Source organism: Oncorhynchus tshawytscha, linkage group LG01 (assembly GCF_018296145.1).
Source record: "Oncorhynchus tshawytscha isolate Ot180627B linkage group LG01, Otsh_v2.0, whole genome shotgun sequence".
Lineage (NCBI taxonomy): Eukaryota > Metazoa > Chordata > Actinopteri > Salmoniformes > Salmonidae > Oncorhynchus > Oncorhynchus tshawytscha.
The window spans coordinates 79,069,765-79,090,014 of NC_056429.1; the positions used below are offsets into that span (position 1 = coordinate 79,069,765).

At 42.1% G+C, this 20,250-nt stretch overlaps 1 protein-coding gene across 2 annotated transcripts in view; it reads right to left on the minus strand.

The window, feature by feature from the left end:
- Positions 1-19,674, minus strand: part of abca5 (ATP-binding cassette, sub-family A (ABC1), member 5) — a 96,868-nt gene extending 77,194 nt beyond the window's left edge. Inside the window, exons 1-2 of one of the 2 annotated variants that reach the window (XM_024431433.2) lie at positions 19,353-19,674; positions 8,096-8,277 (exon numbers count right to left, since the gene is read on the minus strand). In XM_024431433.2, the coding sequence (XP_024287201.1) occupies positions 8,096-8,277; positions 19,353-19,365 (195 nt within the window). In that variant the 5' untranslated portion in view covers positions 19,366-19,674. The remainder of the gene's footprint in view (positions 1-8,095; positions 8,278-19,352) is intronic. The other variant, XM_042326184.1, reaches the window with a different exon arrangement.
- Between the last annotated feature and the right edge of the window lie 576 nt (positions 19,675-20,250).

A 20,250-nucleotide genomic window follows, 5' to 3' on the forward strand; every position in this document is an offset into this window, starting at 1 on the left:
ACAAGGACCAGTTGTGCTCTGAGGCAGCTGATGTTGGTGGGATTTGGATGATAATGGAGGCAACAGGGGAAAGACCCTCAGATCCACAAAGTCCCTTCCACCAGGTGGCTGATGAGATATGTTGGCACGACTGCCATATTGCATCTTCATCCCAAAGCCCTTGCTTGGAAGTGTACTTCGCCAAACTGCCAAGAACCTTGCCCTCATCCAGGCCAAGGTGGCGAGACATGGTAGTGATGACACCATAGGCCTTGTTGATCTCTGCACCAGACAGGATGCTCTTGCCAGCATGCTTAGGGTCCAACATGTACGCTACGGCGTGTATGGATTTCAGGCAGAAGTCTTCACACTTTTTGATGTATTTCAGAACTGCAGTTTCCTCTGCTTGGAGCAACAGTGAAGTGGGCAGGGCAGTATGTGTTTCTTCTCTTACATCTGTAAGCAGAGTCTGAACATCAGACAGGATGGCATTGTCTTCCTCAATCCGTGCAATGACTTTTACTATAGGTTTCAGGAGTTTCAGGCTGCTTACCACCCTCTCCAAAAATACATAATCCAGGAGGATCCTCTTGATGGGGCTGTCCATATCGGCAGATTGTGATATGGCCATTTCTTGGAAAGACTCCTTCCCCTCCAGGAGACATGACGACAACACCACCCCAATGGGTGTTGCTGGGCAGCTTCAATGTGGTGCTCTTATTCTTCTCAGTTTGCTTGGTGAGGTAGATTGCTGCTATAACTTGATGACCCTTCACATACCTAACCATTTCCTTGGCTCTCTTGTAGAGTGCATCCATTATTTTCAGTGCCATGATGTCCTTGAAGAGCAGATTCAATGCATGAGCAGCACAGCCAATGGGTGTGATGTGTGGGTAGGGCTCCACTTTAGACCAAGCAGTCTTCGTGTTCGCAGCATTGTCTGTCACCAGTGCAAATACCTTCTGTGGTCCAAGGTCATTGACTGCATTCAGCTCATCTGCAATGTAGAGACCGGTGTGCCTGTTGTCCCTTGTGTCCGTGCTCTTGTAGAATACTGGTTGAGGGGTGGAGATGTAGTTCATTATTCCCTGCCCACGAACATTCGACCACCCATCTGAGATGATTGCAATACAGTCTGCTTTCTCTATGATTTGCTTGACCTTTACTTGAACTCTGCATCCATAAAATGAGTAGGTAAAGCATGTCTGGTTGGAGGGGTGTATGCTGGGCGAAGAACATTCAGAAATCTCTTCCAATACACATTGCCTGTGAGCATCAGAGGTGAACCAGTTGCATATACCGTTCAAGCAAGACATTCATCAGCATTTCTCTGACTATGTTCCTCCATTGAGCAAAACAAAACTTCTGATTCCAGGAGGACCATGAGCTGTTCCTATCGATAAGGTGTCTGATTCATCATTTTCACCTTGAATAGAAATATAGGGACTTTTGTCAGAGGTTGCTTGTTGTGAGAGCTGAGGGAACTTTATGTACTTGGCCAGATTATTCTGCATCTTTGTTGCATTCTTCACATATGATTTGGCACAGTATTTGCAAATGTACACCGTTTTCCTTCTACATTAGCTGCAGTGAAATGTTTCCACACATCAGATAGTGCCCGTGGCATTTTCCTGTAAAGATGAGAAAATAAATAGTAAAAATAAATAATACAATTCCATGTACAGATAAAAAGTTAAGCAGTTAGATGAAACAATTCCTTTGAAAGATAAATGTTTTAAAATTAAACATGTATGGAAACAAGTGAATTAACAGTTTGCAGGCTCAAGCAAGCTAAAGCAAGCTACAACCCACATGGTAGAAAAAACTAACCAGCAGAAATTGTTAACAAGTTAGAAATGATTTAAACACACTTTGCTATAACCTATTATTTACCAGTTAACAAAAAAAACATACGTCATACAAAATATATTCACCCCACCAAGTATTGTAATCAAAACTTACCAGAAAACATGTAGTCCTTGGCTTAGACAGTGTAGTAGTGTGGGCTCAATAGCATCTCAATAGTGTGCAATATCTTGAGAATCAGCTGTACATGTGTTGGAAGAGAGCACTGTACATGTGATGGAAGAATGCACTGTGCATGCAGAGGGTTGCAATTCCATTGAATTGGGGATAGTTTAACCAAAATGCCACAAGACCTAGAATTGCCTGATGTGTATCCCGCAAAAAAAAAATGGTTCACTGTTAAGTAAACTTTTTTGATGAATTTAAGCAAAATTCCCCAAATTCCTGGGCTTAACTTCCCATGGAAAATTTCTGGAAATCTACCGACCCTTTGTGACCCTAGTTGTCAGGCAAATTGTTTATAGCCATCACGTAATTTTTTTTCTTCACTTTTGGGTATGTCTATATTTAGGCAGAAATCTACATTTTGCCATTACGTTCAAGTTCAGTTGTTAATAAACTTAATTACTTGCTTATCGTTAGTTTATAAATCTGTAATGAACAACTATTGCAAAACAAAACACGTTTCATAAACACAGTTTCGCCAAAGGATAATCATTAGCGCTAAACTGGCATTGGTGCTTTGCTCCCAGACAAGCTTGGCATGGAGGTATGGAGCGTTACATAACACGCTTCATTTATTTGGTTGCATTTTAATAACCTTTAAAAGGATTGCAGCCAGTCCAAGACAGATTATGACATTCAGCGAGCGGTTGATGTGGCCAGCATGATTAAAAAGCAGAGTCGACCACTTCGTTTTGACAGCACATGTGCAGTAGGAACTGTATGCTAAGTGTCAGCCTGCGTCCCGATATAGTGCAAAACGACAAAGGTACCATTTGGAACTCAACCCTAGTTATTCAACACTTTCTGACTTCCCTTATATAGCGACTTAATTTCCAGGAAGCCCCTCAAACACGGGCTACCCCGGGTGGAAAATATGAAACCGGGAAATGCATTAATAATGCATTACAGCAATTTAGCAACTCCAAATGAAAAACGCATGGCCCTACAAAGAAGGAAAATAGAGGAAGGACTTAAAACAAAACAGAATATAACTATTGTAAAACAGATTGTGTATAATATGTATAAACTGAAGGTAGAAACCTAAGTGTTATTGTTTATTAGTTTACTCCAATTGGGGGAGGGATGGTAGGGTTTGCCGGGAAATAATAAATATATATTTTAAAGTGTGTATATGCATGTATGTTTATGTATGTATGTATGTATGTATGTATGTATGTATATATGTATGTATGTATGCATGCATGCATGTATACATTCCAAAAATATATGGGGTACTGGAAATGATGCAGACAATTAAATTGATGGAAGCAACAATCCAAAATATTAAAGCTGATTCACCCCCTAAAAAAAAAAAAACGATATAAAATAATACAAAAGAAAGAATGCACAAAAAAAGAGGAAAAAGTTTCTTATTTTGTTCAATTCCAAATCAAAATTGTGGAGACCAGCTGATTTGCGAAGCAGAAGGCAGTCATATTTTCACTGGTCACAACTAGGGATGTACGATATTTTGGTTTTATTTAACCAGGTAGGCCAGTTGAGGACAAGTTCTCATTTACAACTGCGACCTGGCCAAGATAAAGCAAAGCAGTGCGACAAAAACAACAGAGTTACACATGGGATAAACAAACGTACAGTCAATAACACAATAGAAAAATCTGTATACAGTGTGTGCAAATGAAGTAAGGAGGTAAGGCAATAAATAGGCCATAGTTGAAGTAATTACAATTTAGCAATTAATACTGGAGTGTGCAGATGGGGATGTGCAAGTAGAAATATTGGTATGCAAAAGAGCAGAAAAACAAATATGGGGATGAGGTAGGTAGTTGGTTGGATGGGCTATTTACAGATGGGCTGTGTACAGCTGCAGCATTTGGTAAACTCCTCTGACAGCTGATGCTTAAAGTTAGTGAGGGAGATAAGTCTCCAACTTCAGTGATTTTTGCCATTCGTTCCAGTCATTGGCAGCAGAGAACTGGAGGGAAAGGCGGACAAAGGAGGTGTTGGCTTTGGGGATGACCAGTGGAGCGCATGCTACGGGTGGGTGCTGCTATGGTGACCAGTAAGGTGAGATAAGGCGGAGCTTTACCGAGCAAAGACTTATAGATGACCTGGAGCCAGTGGGTTTGGCAACGAATATGTAGCGAAGACCAGCCAACGAGAGCATACAGGTCACAGTGGTGGGTAGTATATGGGGCTTTGGTGACAAATCGGATGGCACTGTGATAGACTGCATCCAATTTGATAAGTAGAGTGTTGGAGGCTATTTTGTAAATAACATCACCGAAGTCAAGGATCGGTAGGATAGTCAGTTTTACACGGGTATGTTTGGCAGCATGAGTGAAGGTGGCTTTGTTGAGAAATAGGAAGCCGATTCTAGATTGAATTTTGGATTGGAGATGCTTAATGTGAATCTGGAAGGAGAGTTTACAGTCTAGCCAGACACCTAGGTATTTATAGTTGTCCACATATTCTAAGTCAGGACCGTCCAGAGTAGTGATACTAGTCGGGCGGGAGGATGCGTGCAGCGATCGTTTGAAGAGCATGTATTTCGTTTTATTAGCATTTAAGAGCAGTTGGAGGCCACGGAAGGAGAGTTATATGGCATTGAAGCTCGTTTGGAAATTTCTTAACAGTGTCCAAAGAAGGAAGGTGGATCAAAGAATCACCCGCAGCAAAAGCGACATCATTGATATATATATATATATATACATAGAGAGAAAAAAAGAGTCGGCCCGAGAATTGAACACTGTGGCACCCCCATAGACTGCCAGAGGTCCGGACAACAAGCCCTCCGAGTTGACACACTGAACTCTGAGAAGTAGTTAGTGAACCAGGCGAGGCAGATATATCGGTGAACATATCGGAATCGGCCAATATTAGCTAAAAATGCCGGTATCGGCCGATGTCTAGTTTAACGACCAATGTGCAAAACCGATGTCAAAGCTGACGTGCATACTTCTATAACGAAGATACATGACATAATGACGCCACGTAAAACGTTACTCTATACGTGCAACACAGCATTCCTAAACTAGCCCACAATGTCTGCTGTGCGGATCTAACAGTCAACAAGTCAAGCAGTCATTTGAAAGAGTAACAAAATTTCAGCAAGACAACTCAAAGGCGAAATCCATTAAAGCCAAGATAATGGAATTCATTGCCCTTGACAATCAACCATTCTCTGTTGTGGGTGATGTTGGCATTCGCCGACTGGTCGAGCACCGTGTCACACTACCAAGTGCGCTATTTTTCCGATGTTGCCCTACCGGAGTTACACAGTAATACCGTCACTGCTATTAGCTTCACCACCAACATACTATGGAATGCCGTTTGGGTCTTTGCATGTCAAAAAAAATACAGGAGCACTGTCAAAGCTGTACAAAAAAAGTCAGCAAACAAGCAAACACTGACCACGAGTATTAGCCATGTTGCCACTTGTTGTTCGCCTATTGAAATTGAACTTCAGTTCATGAAAATAAATAGCTAGCCAGTTACTTAACCCTGTTGGCCAAAGCTAACGTTATTAGCGGGCAGCTAAGGATTAGGCACAATAGTGGAATTTGCGTTTGCCTTCAAAATAAAGTAATTGACAGTGATGCAATTGAATACAAATAGTAGAATTATGCCATACTTTTATTTTGAAGGCTAACCAAAGTCTACTATTGTGGCTAAACCTTATTGTGGCTAGCTTCACATACATGGGTCCGACCACCATTAATCAAAGAACTGGTTATTTTAGACAATGAAATCCTTCGTGAAATCCTTCTATCATTCTATAGAAATTCTGGTTTAGAATGAAACGACTGAACAAATTAACAACGAAACAGCACAGCAAGTAAGTGAAAGAAATAGGTTTGGATGTTTTACTGGTAATGGGGACATAAGTAAATGCCAAGAAAATAACTTTTTGGTCAATGTGGTGTGTGTAACCTTTATTTAACTAGGCATGTCAGTTTTAAGAACAAATTATTATTTACAATGACGGCCTACCCCGGTCAAACACGGACGACGCTGGGCCAATTGTACGCCGCCCTATGGGGCTCCCAATCACAGCTGGATTCGAACCAGACTGCCTTAGACCGCTGCGTCCATGTGTGAACTATAAACTGTACAAGAATGCTTAAAAGGCAGCTAAAATATTAAATATTGGTTATCTGTATCGTTTTTTGGGGGCAAGGAAAATATTGGATATCGGTATCGGCCAAAAATGTCATATCGGTGCATCACTAGTCACAACAAGTTTAACTTCTTTGGGACTGGGGGGCAGTATTGAGTAGCTTGGATAATAAGGTGCCCAGAGAAAACTGCCTGCTACTCAGACCTAAAAGCTAGAATATGCGTAGAATTAGTTGATTTGGATAGGAAACACTCTGAAGTTTCTAAAACTGTTTGAATGATGTATGTGAGTATAACATAACTCATATGGTAGGCAAAAACCTGAGAAGGAAGTGGGAAATCTGAGGTTTGCAGTTTTTCAAGTCATTGCCTATCGAATATACAGTGTCTATGGGGTCATATTGCACTTCCTAAGGCTTCCATTAGATGTCAACAGTCTTTAGAACCTTGTTTGAGGCTTCTACTGTGAAGCGGGACTGAATGAGAGCTGTTTCAACCAGGTGTCTGGCAGAGTGCCATGAGCTCAGTCTCGTGCTAGCCCATGAGAGTTAGCTGCGTTCCATTGCATTTCTAAAGACAAAGGAATTGTCCGGTTGAAACATTATTGAAGATTTATGATAAAAACATCCTAAAGATTGACTATATACATCGTTTGACATGTTTCTACGAACTGCAATATAACATTTTGGACTTTTCGCCTGGACTTGCCCGCGCCTCGTGAGTTTGGATTTGTGAATGAAACGCGCGAACAAAAAGGAGGTATTTGGACATAAATTATGGACTTTATCGAACAAAACACACATTTATTGTGGAACTGGGATTCCTGGGAGTGCATTCTGATGAAGATCATCTTAGGTAAGTGAATATTTACAATTCTATTTCTGACACCTCTCCTTCTTTGGAAAATGGCTAATGTTTTTCTGTGGCTAGGTGCTGACCTAACATAATCGCAAGGTGTGCTTTCGCCGTAAAGCCTTTTTGAAATCTGACACAGCGGTTGCATTAAGGAGAAGTTTATCTGTATTTCCATACCTAAGACTTGTATCTTTTATCAATGTTTATTATGAGTATTTCTGTCATTTGATGTGGCTCTCTGCACTTTCACCAGATGTTTGTTTGAGACAATGCATTTCTGATCATAAAACACCAATTTCAAAAGAGGTTTTTGGACATAAAGATTAACTTTATCGAACAAAACACACATTTATTGTGTAACATGAAGTCCTGTGAGTGCCACCCGATGAAGGTCATCAAAGGTTAGTGATTAATTTAATCGCTAATCGAAAATGGCTTTATGGTTCTGTGACTAGGTGCTGACCTAACGTAATCGTTTTGTGTGTTTTCGCCGTAAAGCCTATTTGAAATCGGACACTGTGGCTGGATTTACAAGAAGTTTATCTTTAAAATGATGTAAAATACTTGTATGTTTGAGGAATTTTAATTATGGGATTTCTGTTGTTTTGAATTTGGCGCCCTGCAATTTCACTGGCTGTTGGCGAGGCTAGCGTCCCACATATCCCAGAGAAGTTAAAGCTTGCGGGTGGGTGGGCACAATAAAATGCTAGAGCCAAAATGCTCTGGAGGGAGGTAAAACAAGAGAAAGGAAGGTACATGTGACTGACCATGTCAGTGCACTCCTAGCCCTAAGGGAGTAGAATGAACCTGATTGAGTGGCGTACGTAGGCTATAAACACCACATACAAATCAGCCTTCAGCAGGCTGCAGTAGTATTACCGAACTAAGCCTTATAGTCCTAATGGGGGCAGCCTAAAGTGTGGTGTGAATATTATCATAGAATTGAATGAGACTTTTGTACTACCATTCTCCTGGCAGAAGGAAATGATGATGGCAGCATGGGTTAGATACAGATGAGTTATATAGTTAACTATACAGCTAGCTACATTTCTCAGATGCAAAACATAATAGGCTTTATCTGTGTCCGTGAAACTGCCCCAAAGTGATTCAAATCAGGCAGACAAAGGACAAGGTGCAGCAAGTAACCCACCTGCAGACTCTGTTGTTTAGTCCTCCATTTGATGAGAAGATTCTTGTAAAGCAGGCTTTTCGTTTGATGCCAGACTCCGGCATCTCTTCTGATTATGTTGGGCTGCATACTAACGTTACTACCAGCATGCTTCAACTGTCTGGGGCATGAATGAGGACGTTCTCCACAGCTGGGCGCAATAGCTGCAAAACAAGAAATAAAGCATCCTCCTTGTTTTGAGCAACTTTTTTTAGATGGCTCACTAACTAATAGATTGATAAATTCTTGGCATTAATTTGATGATGTGCGCAATAGCTGCAAAACAAGAAATAAAGCATCCTCCTTGTTTTGAGCAACTTTTTTTAGATGGCTCACTAACTACTAGATTGATAAATTCTTGGCATTAATTTGATGATGGAAGGGATCTCAAGGGAAGTAGCTAGCTAGCTGTCTGGCTAGCTAAATAATTAACGCATGGGTCAATAATTTAAGCAAGCAAGGCTAATTGGGCGATTCGATGACAGCAGAAAATATTTTTAGCATCTCAGATTGTTCTTGAAATTCTCACATTGAAACTTCATTGGGAGGAAGGATGTTTAACATGTTTTTTAACATTTGTATCACAAATCATTTTGTAGAAAATCATGATGAAATTAGCCATTTTAGGCCATATATAGACCTATACATGCCTCCTGCAAGACCCTATGATCTGTGAACCTTACATGATACAGATATCCTCTTGGTGTCAATATACAGTGGGGCAAAAAAGTATTTAGTCAGCCACCAATTGTGCAAGTTCTCCCACTTAAAAAGATGAGGCCTGTAATTTTCATCATAGGTACACTTCAACTATGGCAGACAAAATTAGAAAAAAAAATCCAGAAAATCACATTGTAGGATTTTTAATGGATTTATTTGCAAATTATGGTGGAATTATGGCACTGCTGCGCCTTCTTCACAACGCTGTCTGTGTGGGTGGACCAATTCAGTTTGACTGTGATGTGTACGCCGAGGAACTTATAACTTACTACCCTCTTTTTTAATTTTTTAAAATTTATTTTACCTTTATTTAACTAGGCAAGTCAGTTAAGAACAAATTCTCATTTTCAATGACGGCCTAGGAACAGTGGGTTAACTGCCTCGTTCAGGGGGAGAACGACAGATTTGTACCATGTCAGCTCGGGCGTTTGAACTTGCAACCTTCCGGTTACTAGTCCAATGCTCTAACCACTAGGCTACCCTGTCGCCCCCCTCTCCACTACTGTCCCGTCAATGTGGATAGGGGGGTGCTCCCTCTGCTGTTTCCTGAAGTCCAATCATCTCCTTTGTTTTGTTGACGTTGAGTGTGAGTGTGAGATTATTTTCCTGACACCACACTCCGAGGGCCCTCACCTCCTCACTGTAGGCCGTCTCGTCGTTGTTGGTAATCAAGCCTACCACTGTAGTGTCGTCAGCAAACTTGCTGATTGAGTTGGAGGTGTGCATGGCCATGCAGTCGTGGGTGAACAGGGAGTACAGGAGAGGGCTCAGAACGCACCCTTGTGGGGCCCCAGTGTTGAGGATCAGCTGGGTGGAGATGTTGTTACCTACCCTCACCACCTGGGGGCGGCCCGTCAGGAAGTCCAGTACCCAGTTGCACAGGGCGGGGTCGAGACCCAGGGTCTCGAGCTTGATGACGAGTTTGGAGGGTACTATGGTGTTGAATGCTGAGCTGTAGTAGATTAACAGCATTCTCACATAGGTATTCCTCTTGTCCAGATGGGTTAGGGCAGTGTGCAGTGTGGTTGCGATTGCGTCGTCTGTGGACCTAAAGAGATCTTCTGTTGAATCTGACAATTCTTCTTAATGGTTGTACAGTCGTCTCAAATAAAACTGTGAAGGACCTCGGCGTTACTCTGGACCCTGATCTCTCTTTTGAAGAACATATCAAGACTGTTTCAAGGACAGCTTTTTTCCATCTACGTAACATTGCAAAAATCTGAAACTTTCTGTCCAAAAATGATGCAGAAAAATGAATCCATGCTTTTGTCACTTCTAGGTTAGACTACTGCAATGCTCTACTTTCCGGCTACCCGGATAAAGCACTAAATAAACTTCAGTTAGTGCTAAATACGGCTGCTAGAATCCTGACTAAAACCAAAAAAATGTGATCATATTACTCCAGTGCTAACCTCCCTACACTGGCTTCCTGTCAAGGCAAGGGCTGATTTCAAGGTTTTACTGCTAACCTACAAAGCATTACATGGGCTTGCACTTACCTATCTCTCTGATTTGGTCCTGCCGTACATACCTACGCGTACGCTACGGTCACAAGACGCAGGCCTCCTAATTGTCCCTAGAATTTCTAAGCAAAGAGCTGGAGGCAGGGCTTTCTCCTATAGAGCTACATTTTTATGGAATGGTCTGCCTACCCATGTGAGAGATGCAAACTCATCTCAACCTTTAAGTCTTTACTGAAGACTCATCTCTTCAGTGGGTCATATGATTGAGTGTAGTCTAGCCCGGGAGTGTGAAGGTGAATGGAAAGGCTCTGGAGCAACGAACCGCCCTTACTGTCTCCCTCTTTCCACTGGGATTCTTTGCCTCTAACCCTATTACAGGGGCTGAGTCACTGGCTTATTAGGGCTCTTTCATACAGTCTCTAGGCGGGGTGCGTCACTTGAGTGGGTTGAGGCACTGATGTGATCTTCCTGTCTGGGTTGGCGCCCCCCTTGGGTTGTGCCGTGGCGGAGATCTTTGTGGGCTATACTCGGCCTCGTCTCAGGATGGTAAGTTGGTGGTTGAAGATATCCCTCTAGTGGTGTGGGGGCTGCGCTTTGGCAAAGTGGGTGGGGTTATAATCCTTCCTGTTTGGCCCTGTCCGGGGGTGTCATCGGATGGGGCCACAGTGTCTCCTGACCCCTCCTGTCTCAGCCTCCAATATTTATGCTGCAGTAGTTTATGTGTCGGGGGGCTAGGGTCAGTTTGTTATATCTGGAATACTTCTCCTGTCCTATCCGGTGTCCTGTGTGAATTTAAGTATGCTCTCTCTAATTCTCTCTTTCAGAGGACCTGAGCCCTAGGACCATGCCTCAGGACTACCTGACATGATGACTCCTTGCTGTCCCCAGTCCACCTGGCCGTGCTGCTGCTCCAGTTTCAACTGTTCTGTCTGTGATTATTATTATTTGACCATGCTGGTCATTTATGAACATTTGAACATCTTGACCATGTTCTGTTATAATCTCCACCCGGCACAGCCAGAAGAGTACTGGCCACCCCACATAGCCTGGTTCCTCTCTAGGTTTCTTCCTAGGTTTTGGTCTTTCTAGGGAGTTTTTCCTAGCCACCGTGCTTCTACACCTGCATTGCTTGCTGTTTGGGGGTTTAGGCTGGGTTTCTGTACAGCACTTTGAGATATCAGCTGATGTACGAAGGGGTATTTAAATCAATTTGATTTGATTGGGGCGGTAAGCAAATTGGAGTGGGTATAGGGTGGAGGTGATATGGTCCTTGACTAATCTCTCAAAGCACTTCATGATGACGGAAGTGAGTGCTACGGGGCGGTAGTCGTTAAGCTCAGTTACCTTAGCTTTCTTGGGAACAGGAACAATGGTGGCCCTCTTGAAGCATGTGGGAACAGCAGACTGGGATAAGGCTTGATTGAATATGTCCGTAAACACACCAGCCAGCTGGTCTGTGCATGCTCTGAGGACGAGGCTGGGGATGCTGTCTGGGCCTGCAGCCTTGCGAGGGTTAACACGTTTAAATGTTTTACTCACGTCGGCTGCAGTGAAGGAGAGCCCGCAGGTTTTGGTAGCGGGCCTTGTCAGTGGCACTGTATTGTCCTCAAAGCGAGCAAAGAAGTTGTTTAGTCTGTCTGGGAGCAAGACATCCTGGTCAGCGACGGGGCTGGTTTTCTTTTTATAATCCGTGATTGACTGTAGACCCTGCCACACACCTCGCGTGAGCCGTTGAATTGCGACTCTACTTGTCTCTATACTGACACTTAGCTTGTTTGATTGCCTTGCGGAGGGAATAGTTACACTGTATGTATTCGGTCATGTTTCCGGTCACCTTGCCCTGGTTAAAAGCAGTGGTTCGCGCTTTCAGTTTCGTGCGAATGCTGCCCTCAATCCACGGTTTCTGGTTTGGGAATGTTTTAATCGTTGCTGTGGGTATAGCATCGCCAATGCACTTTCTAATGAACTCGCTCACCGAATCAGCGTATTCCTAAATGTTGTTGTTGGACGCAATGCGGAACATATCCCAATCCACGTGATTGAAGCAGTCTTGAAGCGTGGAATCAGATTGGTTGGACCAGCATTGAACAGACCCGAGCGCTGGAGCTTCTTGTTTTAGTTTCTGTCTGTAGGCTGGAAGCAACAAAATAGAGTCGTGGTCAGCTTTTCCGAAAGGAGGGCGGGGGAGGGCCTTATATGCATCGCAGAAGTTAGAATAACAATGATCCAGGGTTTTACCAGCCCTGGTAGCACAATCGATATGCTGATAGAATTTAGGGAGTCTTGTTTTCAGATTAGCCTTGTTAAAATCCCCAGCTACAATGAATGCAGCCTCAGGATATGTGGTTTCCAGTTTACATAGAGTCAAATGAAGTTAGTTCAGGGCCGTCGATGGGTCTGCTTGGGGGGAATATATACGGCTGTGATTATAATCGAAGAGAATTCTCTTGGTAGATAATGCGGTCGACATTTGATTGTGAGGAATTCTAAGGCAGGTGAACAGAAGGACTTGAGTTCCTGTATGTTGTGATGATCACACCACGTCTCGTTAATCATAAGGCATACCCTCCCACCCCTCTTCTTACCAGAAAGATGCTTGTTTCTGTCAGCGCGATGCGTGACGAAACCAGCTGGCTGCACCGACTCTGTTAGCGTCTCTCGAGTGAGCCATGTCTCCGTGAAGCAAAGAACGTTACAGTCTCTGATGTCTCTCTGGAATGCTACCCTTGCTCGGATTTCATCAACCTTGTTGTCAAGAGACTGGACATTGGCGAGTAGTATGCTAGGGAGTGGTGCGTGATGTGCCCATCTCCGGAGCCTGACCAGAAGACCGCTTGGTTTGCCGCTTGGGATCCGATCCATTGTCCTGGATGGAAGGCAAAACACAGGATCCGCTTCGGGAAAGTCATATTCCTGGTCGTAATGATGGTGAGTTGACGTTGCTCTTATATTCAGTAGTTCCTCCCGACTGTATGTAATGAAACCTAGATTACCTGGGGTACCAATGTAAGAAATAACACGTAAAAAAACACGAAGCGAGGCGGCCATCACTGTCGGCGCCGGATATGTATTTGGATTCATATGTATTAAGGATTCATCTGTGAGGCCATGTGCTAAACAGAGTGAATCGTTAAGTAAACATCAAAGATTTCAAGATTAAAAGTGGTAAAAATAGTTGCCTACAATAAGGAAAAACTCCAGGTAAAAATACACTATCTAGTCCTTGGCGTATATCCTAACCCGACTTTGGTGCAGGTCATGTTGTTCTTCACATTACTGCCTCTGTTTAACACACACTATATCAAATCAAATCTAAGTTTGTCATAAGCAGAGGATACAGAAGGTGTAAATGGTAAAGTGAAATGGTTACTTGCATAGTAACAATATCAAGAGGAGAAAGTGTCCAGATTTAAAATGTTTAATTATTTGATGACGCTTTCCCTACACACTTGTCTAAATTGATGGGTCATGTGAAGGAAATGCTAAAACCAACCCGAGCCACATGTAGCTAAGTGGATGGGTAACTATTGTCTAGACACGTACACGTGTTCATGAAATACGATAGATAGCCGTAATCACCCCTAGTCACACCTTTCTAACTTGATGGGTCATGTAATCACCTGGTGAAGTGCAGCCTTTTGTTTAGACATGTTCTTCTGACATTGCCCATAATAATATTGAGATATTTCTTAATTCCATTCTTTAACTTTTAGATGTGTGTATTGTTGTGAATTGTTAGATACTATGGCACTGTTGGAGCTAGGAACACAAGCATTGATACACCCACAATGGTCAAGTTTGCGGACGACACTACAGTGGTAGGCTTGATTATCAACAACGACAAGACGGCCTACAGGGAGGATGTGAGGGCCCTCGGAGTGTGGTGTCAGGAAAATAACCTCACACTCAACATCAACAAAACAAAGGAGATGATTGTGGACTTCAGGAAACAGCAGAGGGAGCACCCCCCTATCCACGTCGACGGGACAGTAGTGGAGAGGGTAGTAAGTTAAGTTCCTCGGCGTACCCATCACAGACAAACTGAAATGGTCCACCCACACAGACAGCGTTGTGAAAAAGGCGCAGCAGCGCCTCTTCAACCTCAGGAGGCTGAAGAAATTCGGCTTGTCACCAAAAGCACTCACAAACTTCTACAGATGCACAATCGAGAGCATCCTGTATCACCGCCTGGTAAGGCAACTGCTCCGCCCACAACCGTAAGGCTCTCCAGATGGTAGTGAGGTCTGCACAACACATAATCGGGGGCAAACTACCTGCCCTCCAGGACACCTACACCATCCGATGTCACAGGAAGGCCATAAAGATCCTCAAGCACAACAACTACCCGAGCAAGCCACTGCCTGTTCACCCCGCTATCATCCAGAAGGCAAGCTCAGTACAGGTACATCAAAGCAGGGACCGAGAGACTGAAAAACAGCTTCTATCTCAAGGCCATCAGACTGTTAAACAGTCAGCACTAACATTGAGTGGCTGCTGCCAACATACTGACTCAACTCCAGCCACTTTAATAATGAAAATTGATGTCAAAATGTATCACTAGCCACTTTAAACAATGCCACTTAATATAAATGTTTACATACCCTACATTACTCATCTCATATGTATATGTATATACTGTACTCATTTAAACTGCTGCATCTTGCCATCTTTATGTAATACATGCATCACTGGCCACTTAAAACAATGCCACTTGTATATGTTTATATATCCTACATTACTCATCTCATATGGAAGGTATATACTGTACTCTACTGCATCTTGCCTATGCCGTTCTGTACCATCACTCATTCATATATCTTTATGTACATATTCTTTATCCCTTTATACTTGTGTGTATAAGGTAGTAGTTGTGGAATTGTTAGGTTAGATTACTTGTTGGTTATTACTAAAGTTCGACCGATTAATTAGGGACAATTTCAAGTTTTCATAACAATCGGAAATCTGTATTTTTTTTACACCTTTATTTAATCTTTATTTAACTAGGCAAGTCAGTTAAGAACACATTCTTATTTTCAATGACGGCCTAGGAACGGTGGGTTAACTGCCTTGTTCAGGGGCAGAGAGACAGATTTTCACCTTGTCAGCTCGGGGGATCCAATCTTGCAACTTTACAGTTAACTAGTCCAACGCAATAACGACCTGCCTCTCTCTCATTGCACTCCACAAGACTGCCTGTTACGCAAATGCAGTAATTTGCTAGCTAGCATTAAACTTATCTTATAAAAAAAACAATCAATCATAATCACTAGTTAACTACACATGGTTGATGATATTACTAGATATTATCTAGCGTGTCCTGTGTTGCATATAATCTGACTGAGCATACAAGTATCTAAGTATCTGACTGAGCGGTGGTAGGCAGAAGCAGGCACGTAAACATTCATTCAAACAGCACTTTCGTGCGTTTTGCCAGCAGCTCTTCCTTGTGCGTCAAGCATTGCGCTGTTTATGACTTCAAACCTATCAACTCCCGAGATGAGGCTGGTGTGACCTGGTGTGACCGAAGTGAAATGGCTGGCTAGTTGCGCGCGCTAATAGCGTTTCAAACTTCACTCGCTCTGAGCCTTGGGGTGGTTGTTTCCCTTGCTCTGCATGGGTAACGCTTCGATGTGGTGGCTGTTGTCGTTGTCTTGCTGGTTCGAGCCCAGGGAGGAGCGAGGAGACGGAAGCTATACTGTTACACTGGCAATACTAAAGTGCCTATAAGAACATCCAATAGTCAAAGGATAATGAAATACAAATGATAGAGGGAAATAGTCCTATAATAACTACAACCTAAAACTTCTTACCTGGGAATATTGAAGACTCATGTTAAAAGGAACCACCAGTTCCTTCCAATAATCGGTATCGGTATTGAAAAATCATAATCGGTCGACCTCTAGTTATTACTGCATTGTCGGAACTTGAAGCACAAGCATTTCACTACACTTGCATTAACATCTGCTAAACATGTGTGACAAATAAAATTTGATTTGATTTAAAGAGATAAGTGGGGCTAACACAGAACCCAAACTGTTTGTGCGTGTGCGCCATCGTTCATAAATATATTTTGTCCCACTACATCAAACACGATCACGACGTGCCGATTAAAAAATCAAAACAAACTCTGAACCAATGACATTAATTTGGGGACAGGTTGAAAAGCATTAAACATGTATGGCAATTTAGCTAGTTAGCTTGCACTTGCTAGCTAATTTGTCCTATTTAGCTCGCTTGCTGTTGCTAGCTAATAGGTCCTGGGATATAAACATTGAGTTGTTATTTTACCTGAAATGCACAAGGTCTTCTACTCCGACAATTAATCCACACATAAAACGGCCAACCGAATCGTTTCTAGTCAATTCTCCTCCTTCCAGGCTTTTTCATCTTTGAACTTATATGGTGATTGGCATCTACACTTTTACCATGACAACCGGTAAAACATTTTTATCTTTCAATCACCCACGTGGGTATAACCAATGAGGAGATGGAAGAGGCAGGACTTTCAGCGCAATCTGCGTCAGAAATAGAAAGGAGTTCTATTTTAGCACCTGGCATTGCAGACGCTCGTTGGTGCACGCGAGCAGTGAGGGTGCAATAATTGAATAACATGGATTTCTACATTTATTTTGCGACGCTCCCGCACGCGATGTGTCCAGTCTGGTCAGCAAGTAAGGCTTAAGAGGGTGTGAACGATGCTGAATAGGTGTAGACAAGGAAGAGTTCTCCAGTAGGTGTACCAAAACATTCATGGGCCATTTTCTCAAATGTGGTGTTAAAAAATTATATCAACTTTTAAAGCAGAATTACTTTCCCATTGTTCCTCAATCTACTTTTATCCTACGTAAAAACACAATTTCAAATGTTGCTACGTAAAACCGAATCGAGTCGATGGTCACATTTTATAGCACACTGTAAGGAGTAGCTATAATGTAATGACACCAAAATGCTGTCTGTATCATGTAATGTTATCAGTGGAGGCACCTCAGAGGAAGGGGAGGACCATCCTCATTTTGCAAAGGTCTACATTAGCCTCCACAGCATCTGTAGGGTAGCACCATGGTATAGCTGGAAGAAAGCTATCTTCCGTCTTCCTCTGGGTACATTGATTTCAATACAAAACCTAGGAGGCTCATGGTTCTCACCCCCTTCCATAGACTTACACAGTAATTATGTCAACTTCCGGAGGACATCCTCCAACCTATCAGAGCTCTTGCAGCATGGATTGACACGTTGTCCACCCAATCAAAGAATCAGATAATGAATTTAGTACTGAACACATAAGCTACAGCTAGCACTGCATAAAATGAGGTGAGTAGTTGACTCAGAGAGAGACAATAGTTGAACAGTTAAATTAATTTCTTCCAAAATGAAGGAGGAGCAATTTTTTTCACTTTCAGTTTCACAGCTAGTTTAGCCTGCTCAAACAAAGGGATGCTATGTTAGCTAGCTGGCTATGACTATCCAACACAACACTGAAACTCTTTCAAGTTAAGGTAAGCTTTTGGTTTGACCAATTTATTGCCACCGGGGCCCGCCGGTGTAACTGCTTACTGACTGTACACTAATGTAACTGCATGATTGTAGAGGGTTTACTAACTTGTTAGTTCTGTTAGCTATGCTGACTATGATGTTACTTTAGCAAATATTGTGAGAACAATGGAGGCTGTTGTGTGTAGTGGTTTGGCTTGGAAAGGTTTTTTCGCCTGGTCACATACAGCTGATGTGTTGTGCATCCCCAAGCGAAGAGGTGAGAGGAGGAGAGTGCATAGATAAAAAGAATAGAACGTGGCTGCTATGAAAGTGAACAGTGTTTACACGTGATCACTGCTTGCGATTACTGCTGCTCTTTAATTACTTGATACTTTTCTTTCTTATTATTTTAAACGGCATTGTTGGTTAGGGGCTCGTAAGTAAACATTTCACTGTAAGGTCTACAGACCTGTTGTATTCGGCACATGTGACTAATACAATTTGAATTGATATTCATTCAGCTGATTCTATTGAAAAATGTTTCAAATGGAACAAAACAGGGATTAAAAAAATTGCCTGAATTTGTCCAATCGTTTGCAACTGTTGGACTAATGATTACACCCTATATCAGCTTGATGCAGGCAAGAGTGTGCAAGGTGGTACTGAATGTCACCATCAGTCCATATGTCAAGGTCTGTCACTTCAAATTTGTCTCTAGTCCTGTGTGCGCCTACGTTGTAAATTTTTATTCATAGGCTAGGTTGTAGCAACCTCATGATAGGTATAGGGAAAATGTTAGTATCATGTAGTAGTCTAAACCTATCGCTGTTACATTGAACAGGGTGAATGGAATATGAATGACAGTCATCCAATATGCTTTAATAAAAATAAGGTAATGCTCATGAAAAAACATCGTCCTCCCTCATCTTAAATGGCACTGACCGCAACTGAGCGTTATTGTTCACCGATTATAGGGTCTTACAGGAGGTATATAGGTCTAAAAAGGAACACTTTAATAATGATTTTCTCAAAAATGGTTTGTGATACAAATGTAAAAAGCATGAACAATGAAGTTTTTGAGAATTGCAAGAACAATGACATGCCAAAAATATTTTCCGCTCCCGCTGGTGTGGAATCGGCATATTATTCTACAACGTTCGTATAACACAGAGTTCAATGATTTATATAACATGCAACATGAGGAAAAACGCCAACCGAGCTGTGGCCATGGATCAATAAATAACCCTGTTGTACACGTTAGCTAGCTAGCTACAGTTGCTAGCTACCTAGCTAACTAACGTTACCGACTAACTACAGTTTGTTAGATAGCGAAGATTAGCTAGCAATACCAGACAAGTGGAATGCCTGGCATGGGAATGTTAGATATAAGACGAAATATTATGTAGTGGATAGACACAAATATCGCAATTTAAAATAAATTCAGGTCGGTTTTTATGTAGCTAACGTTAACGCGTATCGTAGTGAGCTAACTGAGGGCACAAGGAGTGATGCTAGAAAGGAAAGAATGCTAACACAAAAATAGCTCTGCAATTAAATTAAATATAAACGTTTTAGCTACTCACGTATGAAATACATTAAGACATGTCTAATTTGTTCCTTTGTGGCCCTTGTGCTCTAGGTTTAGGTCCGTTTTATGTAAACAAACCAAAATCGCCGTTCCTGGTCGTTACTAGTTACAACAGTCACAAAGTCATACACCCCGCCTATTTCTACAATCTATCTTCTTAAAATGTCATTTTAAACCTAACACTAACCTTAAGCCTAACCATAGCCACACTGCTAACCTTATGCATAACCCTAAATTAAGACCAAAAAGCTAATTTTTGTTTTCATGATTTTTTACGATATTGTCAAAATTGACTTTGTGGCTATGGTAACTACTAGAAATGGTGTTTTCTGTCGTACTTCGTCTCTGCCATCGAATGCGGGGCCACAGAGTGTGACGTTGACCAATCAAGAGTCATAGAAGCTGTATTGTGCTCTGGGCGGTTGGTAAATTCAGAGCGCAGTCAGCTTGTCCGTTCGTAAATGTATTGCACAACTGTAACTTTCATAGAAGAAAATAGACTGAGATAAAAACTCGGTGTCAACCAAGACCGACAGTAGGGATAGGGTAGCAATTTCAGCAACACTATGCCTCTATAGTTACTCATCAATAAGTTTCTTTATGTAGACACAAATACTGAACGCACATTGGGTAAACCTACAATACAAAATATTGCATGTTGAGTCCGCGCACAATAATATGGTCCAGTAGGGAATTTAATGTAGCTTTATGTGGTTTTGGTGGAATTTCAGCAAATGATCAAATACCGTTTCCATATACACGGGCGAAGGGAATGCTGGGTAATATTGTACCCACTACTTTCTGATTGTTTCGCTGAGAGAATATGCTTCATTCCGCTGTTAAACTACAGCATTGATGTCTGGAATAACACGTTTGAAATTACAAGTCAAAAA